General features: G+C 38.5%; 2 protein-coding genes across 6 annotated transcripts; both read right to left on the bottom strand.

The window, feature by feature from the left end:
- Positions 1-159: 159 nt before the first annotated feature.
- Positions 160-6475, bottom strand: csnk2a2a (casein kinase 2, alpha prime polypeptide a). Of its 3 annotated transcripts, XM_026268227.1 has the most exons (13): positions 6071-6475; positions 5460-5651; positions 5204-5315; positions 4529-4630; positions 4050-4100; positions 3673-3732; positions 3495-3578; positions 3265-3375; positions 2235-2510; positions 2046-2146; positions 1769-1917; positions 734-820; positions 160-647 (listed from the first exon to the last, which is right to left on the bottom strand). In XM_026268227.1, the coding sequence occupies exons 2-12, from the start codon at positions 5558-5560 to the stop codon at positions 747-749; spliced, it is 1221 nt and encodes a 406-aa protein (XP_026124012.1). In that variant the 5' UTR covers positions 5561-5651; positions 6071-6475; the 3' UTR covers positions 160-647; positions 734-746. The 3 variants fall into 3 exon arrangements, with proteins under 3 accessions (XP_026124012.1, XP_026124011.1, XP_026124013.1); XM_026268226.1 differs by having other exon boundaries at positions 5460-6475; XM_026268228.1 differs by having other exon boundaries at positions 2235-2336; positions 5460-6475.
- Positions 6476-6703: 228 nt separating this feature from the next.
- On the bottom strand, positions 6704-12949 carry LOC113106366 (zinc finger protein 319-like). Of its 3 annotated transcripts, none has more exons than XM_026268225.1 (2): positions 12695-12949; positions 6704-10941 (listed from the first exon to the last, which is right to left on the bottom strand). In XM_026268225.1, the coding sequence occupies exon 2, from the start codon at positions 10724-10726 to the stop codon at positions 8954-8956; it is 1773 nt and encodes a 590-aa protein (XP_026124010.1). In that variant the 5' UTR covers positions 10727-10941; positions 12695-12949; the 3' UTR covers positions 6704-8953. The 3 variants fall into 3 exon arrangements, with proteins under 3 accessions (XP_026124010.1, XP_026124008.1, XP_026124009.1); XM_026268223.1 differs by having other exon boundaries at positions 12764-12949; XM_026268224.1 differs by having other exon boundaries at positions 12790-12949.

Genomic DNA, 12949 nt, shown 5'->3' with positions numbered 1-12949 from the left:
ACAGTAATATTTCTATTCATTATATTGACAAATTTGTAACTAAAAGTAATTCATAATATGACTATATTATGATATTGCAATAATATTATGATAATCAGTCACAGCTGATTATCACTAATAACTCACACTGAAAATGGTGTTGAAAAAACATGAGACGGGTTAAAAACGGTTTCATTTAATATATCTTATTTTCAATAAATTGCAGTAAAGCCTCCATACCTGACAATACTATAGTTTATAATCTGAGCTCATATCAGCAGGGCAAGTCATTGAACAACACAATCTTCCAGTATATAACGCAACCAGGATCAGGAGCCCCCATGGGTCATCAACAGCCTGAGAATCATGGGGAAAGAGCAGGCATTCTTTCCCAGTCATAATATCATAGCTTAATTCAGTGTTGTTCAAAAAATGAAATGGAGACGTCCAACTCAAAAGGGGGGAGATGGGGGAATAATACCAGTTGGGTACCTAGATAGCAATGGCAAGCAGCACTAATACAAAGTGAATGTAGGAGAGGGACAACAGCCTGTTGTGTTCATTCTGTACAAGTCTTGTGTTGCTTAACTTCTTGCTCCAGTAAACTGAAGCTTCACACCTGAAAGGCAGCATGTCTCTGCACGACACGTTGAGGTAAAAAGGTTTTCCTAGAAAAAGATTTAAAAGAATGAATAAAATTATTAAAGACAACGATCAAAAAACAGCAGCGTACTGACTTTGGGACATCCTGTACCTGCTTTTGCCCATCATGTTGTGGTTGAGCTGCTTATTGCCAGTGCGCCTTCTGAGTTTGACAGAGGCTGTCCCTTCAGCACAGGATCTATAGAGCAGTGTCAGATGCATATGTCAGGATGCAAAAACTTGGAATAATTAAGATTGTTTGTAACACTTTACTTAAAGCCTTTAAATGGTTAGTTCACCCAAATATTAAAATTACGGTATGTCACTAATGACTCACCCTTATGTCGTTACAAACCCGTAAGACCTCCGTTCATCTTCGGAACACAGTTTAAGATATTTTAGATTTAGTCCGAGAGCTTTCTGTCCCTCCATTGAAAATTCTGGACATGGACAGTAGACCGTACATACATTTTCAATGGAGGGACAGAAAGCTCTCTGACTAAATCTAAAATATCTTAAACTGTGTTCTGAAGATGAACGGAGGTCTTACGGGTTTGGAACGACATGAGGGTGAGTCATTAATGACATAATTTTCATTTTTGGATGAACTACCTTTAAGTATGATGGTACTATAAAGGTAATTTTAATGCATTAATTATGCCCATTTTACAATCTTATGAATAATTGTAACCACAGTTAATACATTACAACACACATCAATTCATTGTTACACTATGCATTTTAAATTAAGTTATAATTATTTATGACAACTTATAATGTATTACATCACACATCATTAAAAATTATAATGCATTATACACTTTAATAACCCTTTATAGAACATTATACATAAAGTATGGATGCACCGAAATGAAAATTCTCAAAATGAAACACTGGGCCGAAGGCTGAATATCGAACACATTTTTTTTATTTTTTTATAAATATACTTAAGTAATGGTTCTTAATTTATAATATTTCACATTACTACATTTTACTGAGTTTTTGATCAAATAAATGCAGCCTTGGTGAGACTTATTTCAAAACCATAAAAACAAAAAATTCCACACCCCAAACTGGAAGTGAATATAATAATAAAAAAAAACTTGAGAAATCAATAAATCAAAGCACATAAGGAAAGCTGGCTCACAAAAGTAAGGGTGTTCCATGGCCTCTTGGGCAGTCAGTCTCTGTTGATGATCGTAACGCAGGAGTTTATCCAGCAAATCCAAAGCCTCTGGGCTCACCAAATGCTGATTCTCTGGCTGAACAAAGTTCTCCCAGCGCTTACGGGTCTGCCTGAAGATTGTTTGCAGTTTCAATAAGAAATCATTTAAAATCAATATGTAGAATTCACTAAAATATTGTACAAAGTTCCTTAACAATGGACTAATGTGACAATCACTGTCAATAATTCACAGACTCACTGGCCAAGCAGATCTTTGAAACGTGTGTCCAGCTCAATGTGATACTTGTTCAGGTAGCTGAAGAGCTCTTCTGTTCCAAGAACCTTGGCAATTCTGACCAACTGCAGGAAAGATTCTGCTGTTAGCATACTGAATATTTAAAAACTACATATTGCAATTTTTTTTTTCCAGAAGAAGGAAAAGTCATACCTGGTCATAGTTGTCTTGACCATGGAAAAATGGCTCTTTCTGGAAGATCATACTGGCTAACATACAGCCTAAGCTCCACATGTCCAAACTGTAGTCATACATCTGCAAATCATTTGGGAGACTTAACTGCGATGTCTGATGGTAATGTTGAAACAAGTAAGACTCCATATAAGACTGGCTCCTAAAATCTGGTCTTGTCTGTTCAATAAAAGCCCTATTGGGAGGGAACATCTGTAAAAATAAATCTGTCTGGCACCTCCAGCGGATCCTGCAAACCTGGGAACACGCTGTTCAAATGGTAAGTCATATGATTGTCGGCTTTAAACAGCTGTCTGTTTTTGCTGGGACAATTAAAAAAAGGCATATTTTATTGAATATTTTTTACAATAAAGATTTTAAAATTTAATCCATAATATCCTATTCATTATTTGATTATTTAAATATAACAGAAAGCTTGAGACTCTATAGTTTAAATGCTTTTCTGTCTTGCATTTTCTTTCAAAATTATAAATGTAATTTTAAAAGATCAAAAAATGTACATAAGGTAAAAATTTGACCCATTTGAACAAACAAAATAATTAGTAGTACAAACCATATACACACGCACACAAACACATCTAATCTATGTACATAAATATTTTAAATATGTACTGCATACTCTAATGGTTAATTTTAAAGTTTAAGAGTTTCCAGCATTTTAGTAATAAATGTTCAGATTTAAAAAACGTGTACATTACTGTAAAGTGCATCAGTTTTACATAAGGTGCTTGGCAGTTGTGAAAAAGGATTTTTTTTTTAAATGACTGAACTAAATATTGAAACAACCATGGTGTTTTCAAAAACTTGGCTGGGAATTTTTACGTGGGTGGTGGGAGAAAAACAACAAAATTCTGCTTTTAAATGGCAATTTAAACCCCTAGGATTGTAAAATTGTAAAATTGCCTTACATCCCCATGAGAAACAATTACAGTCTGAATAAGTCAAAAACACATGACACTGTAAAATACGTAATGATTACAAAACATCATACCTGATAGTCAACCAGTAGTTCTGGTCCCTTATATGATCTTGAGGCGACCCTTACATTGTATTCCTGCGTGGGATGGTAAAACTCAGCAAGACCCCAATCTATTAGCCGCAACTACACCAGGTACAAATAAAAAGAAATAAACAAATACAGCAGGTCACCAACATTGATCCCCAGTCACTAGCAAGGAACAGATTCAAGAACGAATCTCCAAAGCTGTTATCTGACTTCACCTTTCTCATTTGGTGGTCTATCATGACATTATGAGGTTTGACATCCCGATGCATGATGCCCATGCTATGAGAGTAGTCCAGTGCCTGCATAGAGACAAAGCAGACGCACATAACGCACTCTCCTGTTCAAAATAAATGACACTGTAATCTTATTTCAGCTACATCAGAGCATTCTTACCTTTAGAAGTTCATACAAGTAGAACCGGATATCGAAGTCTGTTAGTCTCTGATAGAGATCCTACAAATCGGAAAACATCATGAGAGATACTAGAAGCTGCACATTTCAGTTTAACTCCTCTTATTGATGATATCCAAATGTGAACAGACAAAAGTAGTTCATTTTATATATATATACACACACACTTCTTAAACACGCACACACGTTTAGTCATTCAGCAGATGTCTTCCAAGTGAGGACAACAAAAGCAATCAAAGTCAACAAAAGAGCAATAATAAGCAAGTACTAAGATGAGTCTTGGTTAACCTAATGCAGTACATGTATACAGTAGACAAATTTATATATATATATATATATATATATTTCATAAGTGGTACCTTGAAGTCTGTGTTATTGATGTACTCAAACACAAGGGCTGGCGTTCTAGACTGTGGAATACCAAAAGAGAAAACAAAAAAGCATAAAAATATAACAAAACAAAGATGGAATGTATACATACAGCAGACATTGTGTTGGTTTACCTATTTTGACACAAATGATTAACCCCAATTTAGAAGCAGTTATGGATAACACTATAACTGGATTATAAATCTGCCAGTTCTGGGACTGATTTCAATATGATACAATGTGGTAAATGGAACTGAAACAAACGTACTACACTGTTAGTGGTAGATAAAAGCATTATAAAATTTTGGGAAAATATATTTTTTTTTATTGCTATTGTCACTAAATGCAATTTTATACAAATCTGCAGACAGTTGTGGGCCTACTGACAACAAATTATTAAAAAATAATAATAATAATTTATATGTTGCGACTGTGGGAAACAGTTGCATATCACAAGAGCTAAATTTACCACAGGATCCTTCACTGTGTCTACAAGACGAATGATGTTGGTTCCTCCTCTTAAGTTCTCCAGAATTTTGATCTCACGCTTAATCTTCTTCTTTTTAACAGGCTGCAAAAGTAAAGCAAACATTAAAAAGTAAGCTCATTCAAGACTAAAAATGACACATACACAAAATAAATAAAATACATTTGTTTTATCTTTTCATCCCAATCATCTTTGAAACACAATTCAATTTTGTCCGACCACTGGAAGTCTATGTGATGTAAAAGTAAAAGAAATCCACATGAACCGAGTGGTTTCATCAAAGTCTTCCACTTCATAAGACAAATAGATTTATTTTAAGTCTTTATTGTTTATTCACATATAAACATTGACCAACGCACATTCATAAAGCACATCAAATAGGGTAAACTCAACCGTGCATCCTTGCCACACAAAAACAAACATCCCTGGCTCCTGCACTTTATGCAAACATGCTTCAGCCTGTGATTAGTATATTTAATGTGCTCTATATACTGTATGTACATGTACATTCATGACAGACTTTTAGATGTTCCAAAAAAAGTCTAGATGGGGTTTGGAATTAAATGAGACAAAATCATTTTTGGGTGAACCTGATCTTTTTACAAAAGAAATAAAAAGCTTCTACCTGATGCTCAATGAGAGACCGGGTATTTTTACCTTTAGGATTTTAACAACTACTCTGTCGTTGCTGTTGATGTTGATGGCCTCAAACACTTCACTGTATTTGCCTCTTCCAAGCTTTCGCACAAGCTGGTAGTCATCCTGGTTGCTGAATAAGACACAGGAAGTAATAGATAAATGCAATTTTTCATTTTTGTCAGCATACTAGTACTACTTCGGTTAAAACACTGTACCAATGTTCAGCGGCAGTATTTCCCCCCCCAAATAAATCATGCTAAAATAACATCTGTACCTCCAGCTAGGCACATGTGCTTCATAGTCCCAGTACTCCTTGCTCTTCACAGTGTTGGCATCAGCATACACCCGTGCTTTGCTGCTCACCGGACCCGGCATGGCGGGCTCGGCCAGTCGATCCGCCTTCCCTCCACCTACTACGAGACGCTCCAAACGATTGCAGAAATTTGACCGTCTCTGCTGTGAAATACTGCAGAGAGTATTGTGGTAGCGTAAAACACTGTAACAAGCCGCTTCAATGCGATTTCTCGCAAGCAATTGTGATTGACAGCTGCTCAGCAGCGGCGCGCATGACCTCGCGCTTACGCTCGCGCCACTAAAAGCCACAGCAAAAAGGAGAAGGCGTCCAAAACAATGCAGAAACCAGCTTATTCTCTTTCGGATCGCCAGCTTATTTATTTTTTAAAAGTCAGGATTTCATAATGCCCATTGGACAGCTCAATAAGATGTTTCTGTTTGTAAACACATTTAAATATAAACTACCACCTTTAACTAGATCGTAATATATGCGATTGCCTGTCGCAGCCCTCGTATAGTACATGTAACGTTAACGTTAAATAAACTGATGCAAGGGGAGGGAAATGACAAATACTGAATTGATTCACAGACCTGTCAACGGCTAACGTTACGCAGTAAAGCGGAACATAAACACCGTGAAGCGGCCGAGATGTCGAGTTGATCGATGGTCTCTGGAAATGAACAGCGTTTGATCATCACCGTTTGTTATAATATTCATTACAGCGGTTCAGCAGTCGCACTTTACTAGCGTTCCCTCCGGATAAACGCGCTAAACTAGCGATAGCGATGAATTGGTTTAATCGGCCTTTACAACTTCAACCCACACACGGCTCCAAATTTCCAATTAATCTTCAAATGGATTGTCCCAATTCCTCCCATTGATCCACCAACTGGATTCAGTAAGCGATCGAGGGAACCGCCGACAGATAGGCGGATATCACCCCTAGCATAGCCGAGTTTTGCGATCGCATAGATGGAGTCACTGGAAATACTGTAGGCACTTCCTGTGCTTTTTAATTTTCAAAATAAAAGCCACCGAATTGAGTCGCTATTTTTTTTTAAACTGCAACTGAATATTTTAAGTGTGGAATCCCAAATAGTAGTTTTTCTGCTTTAACAATTATATATAATTTTTATATAATTTATTTGTATGGATTGGAAGATGTCCATGTACACAAGTTATACCATAAATGTTTGCTGCATGCCATATAATAGTCAGTCTGATACCTTTTACAAATATAGTTTAATTGGTGGGATAAAACAAAACATCTATACCACAATAGTGTAACAATAACAGGTGTAAAAGTTTAAATTGTAAAAAACAAACAAATGTAGGATAGCTGTATTAATGTCCAAATTATATTATTCTCTTCAACTATTTCACTACACTGAAGAGTACACTTTTTACAGTCAAATCAATCTGAAAGTTCCACGTGGTGTGTAGTAATTTTACCATTTGGTCCCAAAATAATACAACGGTTAGCTATGTTTACAAACATGTAATTTGTAAATGCCTTGTAGTTATGACATGCCACACCTTTGTGATAATGGGAGAAAAACAACAACACATAATGGCATTTTTACAAATTTAGTCTCTTCACTGTCTTAGAAACAGACATTTAAAGGGATGGCCAGAGTGACATACAGTAGTAGGTGCTGGATGGTGGGATAACCTGTTTTTGCCAAAAAAAAAACCCGCTAACAGTCTTGACGTCAAAAAATATTGCTTCACAAGCAACGACACCGTTCAGTCTCTGCATTTAATGCACATGAGAGTACACAAATATGTAACAGAACAAACAATACTGATACATAAGCCATTAATGTTAATAAGGCCTGCAGAGGCATCGAAAGGGAAAAAGAAATGTTTGCAATGTTTACATTCAAGCTGTTAGGATAATACAACGTATCATTAATATGGATTCAATTCATGTGCTTAGACATTTAGACACTGCATCGTAAGAGGTTTCTGAAGTTTAAAATAAAACCCTATACTACTACTTAATACTGCATTTTTAGATTCATTTAAACACATTACATGTATTTTTACTCTTAAATTTGTTTAAAATTATTTCTTTATTTTTATAATTACAAAAGCTGCGTCCAATCTTATCTGTGGTTTAATATTTTAATTCAAATCAAAGGTTTTACCGTCAAACGATCCAGTTCGGAAAGCACAAAATGTAATACCAACTGAAGATTTCTTCAAACAAAGAAATAATTTGTGGCAGAGAAACTGAACAAGTTGTCTGTGTCAAAAGAATAATCCACCGAAACAGAACCAACATATCCTCACAAGAGGAAACAATCACATGCACAGTCTACAGTATGATGATACACAAACAGATACTAAATCCTAGCACTTGTACTAATGTCAAAGCGATACAAAACATCCATGTACAGATAACTTTACAAATTCTACAGCATCGTTTAGCTAACACAACAACATCTGTTTGCAATCTGCAAACAAAAATACTTCATTGTTGTTCTCTGTTGCCTGGCAGTTAAAAAGTAACTGTTAATCTTTGAACTACTGTAAATTTACTCTCAGAACTGCTTGCAAACTATTGCGTCATTATCAGAGCGGAGTCAAAATGCACTAGAGAAAAAGAATGGCTAATATATATATTTTGTGTGTGTGTGTGTAGTCCTTTGTCTACAACTTAACATAGCAGTTTGCACTAATGACAGATTACAACAAACTGTATAAATTATTTAGGCTATTCATGCATACATATACCCTGTTACATCATGGGTTAGGTGATGGGAGTTATACATTACGAATACATACAATCACTACTGTATATAGTCCAGATGGCCATACAGTGTTCCATAGCTAACATGGAAGCATGAGATGGAGACACTGGAAGAAAGGCAGTTCATTTAAAAGTTATTCAGAACAAAACATAAACAAAACCAATGTAATGAAACATCTAGTTGTGGTCAATTGCACGAAGACCAAAAAGCAGATCCTGGTTGTTAACATCTTGCGTACCAATTTGTGTCATTCTGGAAAAGCTGTCACTGATAGGTACATTACTGCATTCTCCTCGTTTTAGACAAAATGAATGTTAGATACAATGCAGAAATCAACCTATATCTTCAGTTCCAGTTGTCTGAAACACCAAGCACATGGTGTATGAATAATGGGTTGCACATGAGACAAAATAGTTCATTTTTACAAGCTTATTTTTGAGTAGCAACCACTTTTGTGTGCGGTTCTGTTCGTCAATGTGGTTGGTACAGAAATGTGGAAAGTTTCTGAATGTGGTGTATACGCAATGTTGCCAAAATCTACCTAACGGTACATCAAGACTTTTACAAGCTGACACATTACGTAGTTCCTTACCAGTCCAACAAGTACTGCAATGCTTGAAATGGGACGATTTTGCTAAATATACGCAAGTAAATCGCAATGTTGCTATTGCATGCAAAGTGTATTTTTGCTTGGTAAGGAGCAAAAGCAGACAGTAACTACTCTATGCACGAGGACGCAGGATAACCCCCTCCTTCTGCAGTGTGTTGAACTGTATGTTCTTGAAGGGCTCCAAGCTCTCCAAAACACTCTCCACACCAGACACACTTGAACTGGGCTTCACGGGAGTGGACAATGCCGTGTTTGGCTAAGTGTTCCCGCTGTTTGAATCCCTTGTCACAGGTGGGACACTTGAAGGGTTTCTCTCCTGTATGGACTCTTCGATGTCTCTGCAGCTCGGATGAATATTTAAAGCGCCTCTCGCAGTCCGCGCATTTCATCGGCTTCTCCCGAGCAGGGTCGCATCGGTGCTGCACAAAATCAGACGAGGACTGGAAGCGGCGGCCGCAGAGCGAGCACTTCAGCGGCTTTTCGGTGCAGTGGGAGTTCTGGTGCCTCTGTAACGTTGACGACTTTTTGTAGCCCTTCCCACACACGTCACATTTGTACGGCTTCTCCACAGCATTAGATCCAGAGTTTGATTCTGTACACTTGTGCCTTAGAAGTTCCCCGGATTGTCTGAAGCCCTTTTGGCAAGCGGCACATTTGAAAAGACTCTCGATACCGTGGACATGCTGGTGGTACAGCAGGTGGGAAGGCTGCAGGAAACCTTTGTCACACTGATTGCACTTGAAAGGGCGATCTGCTGGGTTTTTGTGCGTACGACGGTGGCGAACAAGTGCGTACTGCTGCTTAAAGCTCATCTGACACTCCTCACACTGGAAAGGCCTCTCTTCGGAGTGAGTGCGCTCGTGCTGCCTTAGGTCCGAGGGCCGTTTGAAGCTTTTCCCACATGCTGTGCAGCGGAAGGGGCGCTCTCCAGCTGGCTGGCACTGGTGGTGCAGCAGTTCGGACGACTCCTTGAAATGAAGCTCGCACAGGTTGCACTTGAAAAGGTGCTCACCAGAGTGAGCGTACATGTGCCGTACCAGGTGCTGCCTGTGCTTGAAGGTTTTCTCGCAAACGGCACATTTATACGGGCGATCAGCACTGTGAGTGCGCTGGTGGTGCGCCAGATGAGAAGCTTGACTAAAGGTCTTATCACAAGTGTCGCACTTGTAGGGTTTCTCACCCGTGTGCACTCTTTCATGACGGGAGAGTTCAGAAAGGTGGCGAAATGCTTTATTGCACACCGAGCACTTATATGGACGGTCGGAGTCCTGGAAAGCTGTAGTGGAAGAAGAACCCATGGCTGCCCCATCACTGGACGTCTCAGCAGTAGAGGGTTGCTGAGGGTTAGAAGAGGCAGAGTCTGGGCGGTATGTTTTTTCACAAATAGAGCACTTCATTGGATTGTTTCCAGTGTTGTGCTCATTATGATGTTGTGCCAAAGACGTGAGAAGGGAGAATCCCATTTTGCACACACCACACACAAACGGCTTCTGCTCAACCTGAACACACTGATGCTCTAGAAGATCCGTTGCTTGGTTGAAGATCTTCATGCACTGGGTGCACTGGAACGAACGGTCCTGGTTAACCATGCATTGGTGCTCATGGGGATTGGCCAAGTGCGAAATATCATGGCCACACGCACCACATTTGTGGCCACCTTCACTTCCCACCTGCAGCTGAGGCTGCTGAGCTGGCAGTGGGTGCTGCTGTGCATGCTGGCTATGCTGAGGCTGCTGTAAAGCAGGGTCTGCCTGTAGGACAATGCCATATGCAGCACTGCCCAAAGCATTCTCTGCCCCTTGTAAAAGGGGGTGCCCAACAGGAGGAGGGGCCACTGCATGTTGCTGTTGCCATGCTTCTGTCATTGTTCCACTGTACATGTATGAATTCAGCTTTTAGAGATCAGCACTTTGGGGCCTGAATGCACGGAAATGTTCCAACAAGCAATAGTCAGTTCATTAGAAAGGTAAGAAATTATACTAAAATAGTCTTGTGGGGAGGTTCAAGATTTTTGGGTAAGCTTGCTCATGATGTGAGCGGGGTGCATCTGAAATGTTCTCCAGTAAACTACAAAAAATTGTCTCCAAATGCATACCTGCAATAAGAAAAACAGTGTGTTATTACACAAAGCAAATCATTTACGTAAGAATTACTAGGGACTCCCACATCTTTTGGAAAAAGATTACTAGTTACTGATTTTGTAAATCATAATACAAGTACTAATATAACATTGCATCAATGGTTCTAATCTCAGCCAAGAGGGACAAAAAACTATCCAAAATACATTACTTTACAAAAACTGTAATTTAAATTAAAGGGTTAGTTCATCGAAAAAAATTATGTTATTAATAACTCACCCTCATGTCATTCCAAACCCGTAAGACCTCTGTTTATCTTCGGAACACAGTTTAAAATATTTTAGATTTAGTCCGAGAGCTCTCAGTCCCTTCATTGAAGCTGTGTGTACAGTATACTGTCCATGTCCAGAAAGGTAAGAAAAACATCTTCAAAGTAGTCCATGTGACAGCAGAGGGTCAGTTAGAATTTGTTAAGCATCAAAAATACATTTTGGTCCAAAAATAGCAAAAACGATGTCTTTGTTCATCATTGTCTTCTCTTCCGTGTCTTGTTGTGAGCGAGTTCAAAACAAGGCACTTTGTGATATCCAGATCACGAACGAATCATTCGAACGAATCACCAAAATGTATTTTTGATGCTTCAAAAAATTCTAACTGACCCTCTGATGTCACATGGACTACTTTGAAGATGTTTTTCTTACCTTTCTGGACATGGACAGTATACCGTACACACAGCTTCAATGAAGGGACTGAGAGCTCTCGGACTAAATCTAAAATATCTTAAACTGTGTTCCGAGGATAAACGAAGGTCTCACTGGTTTGGAACGACATGAGGGTGAGTTATTAATGACATAATTTTGGTTTTTCGATGAACTAACCCTTTCATGTCACTGAAGACGACATACAAGTAAACCTACCTCATATTTATTTTGTTTTAATTGAAGAATAGTTACTGAAAGGACAGAAATTAATTTTACGGATAGGAGGTCAGAAAGAACCACTGCATTATTTAGATCTCACTGAGAAAAAAAAGCCCATTCTAGCTGATAAAATTATAAGCCAAGATCAACTAGAAGAAGAAAAATACATATTTTCCATGGCTTTTTGCCAACTTAATAATTTGTCTGCTATCTTGTGGGAGCCCTGAGTTTTGTTAATAATGATTATGGAATAAACTCAGAAGGAAAGACAAAAACAATCACGTGTATCACTGTTATAGTCCAATGTAACTGAATCCAAATCAAAATTCCCATTCCAACATACTCACACACACGTGACAAGAACAGTATATGTATGAAATACAATATTAATAAAGCACTAATAATCATGCCATGCAATGCACACACTAAGAATCTAAAAACGAATAGTAAAGCCGACTGCCTGCTAACGTTAGCCGGGAAAAAAGGGAGACATTTGGAATTTCCTTTGATGATCTTAATTCTTTGACTGATGCAGAAAATAAGCCATGCTTCGTGTATTAGAAATCCATATGCATAGCCATAACGTTAGGCCTAGAATAAAACGGTGCCATTGCTTTTTATTCGCAGTTTGTGTGTAAAAAAAACTTAAGCTAGCTTTTGACCGATGCACACTTGCAGTCAGGGCTAGCCATTGCTGCTAATGCTCTTCTCTAACGTTATTTCAATCTTCCCGTCTGCAATCGCTACATTTTATATGACTCACAAAACACACATGCAAAATCTCCAAATTCATAACGCGTCTGCAGAACTACGTGCAAATGATACGCAAAGCCCATGCAAATTTGTTTACCAGAACGCTAAACTGTAGCCATTGCGCTAAGAGGCAGCAGCCGCCGCCACCTCACTGGCTTTAACCTACTTTGGGTCGCGTTTTTCCTTTGATACCTTGTTTTCCCGAAGATCCACGCTTGCAATAAATATACACAGGACGTTTTAAGGCAGGGAGAAAAAAAAATCGGGCGCTTCCCTGCCACTGGGTGCAAAAGGCCCAAATAATCGTGACGCATCGGACCTCTACGACCAGCCCCTCGAACAAGGCGGACAC

This window comes from Carassius auratus, chromosome 7, assembly GCF_003368295.1.
Source record: "Carassius auratus strain Wakin chromosome 7, ASM336829v1, whole genome shotgun sequence".
Lineage (NCBI taxonomy): Eukaryota > Metazoa > Chordata > Actinopteri > Cypriniformes > Cyprinidae > Carassius > Carassius auratus.
Note: the sequence above shows the minus strand (reverse complement) of the source record. Positions and strands in the feature narration are given on the sequence as shown.

Coding starts and splice junctions, on each gene's coding strand:
- LOC113106366 (XM_026268225.1), bottom strand. CDS start 10,726: ATGTACAGTGGAACAATGACAGAAGCATGGCAACAGCAACATGCAGTG.
- csnk2a2a (XM_026268226.1), bottom strand. CDS start 5,560: ATGCCGGGTCCGGTGAGCAGCAAAGCACGGGTGTATGCTGATGCCAAC. Junction 3,733..4,049: donor TCAATAACACAGACTTCAAG/GTACCACTTATG, acceptor TCCGATTTGTAG/GATCTCTATCAGAGACTAAC. Junction 821..1,768: donor CATGGAACACCCTTACTTTT/GTGAGCCAGCTT, acceptor ACTGCTCTATAG/ATCCTGTGCTGAAGGGACAG.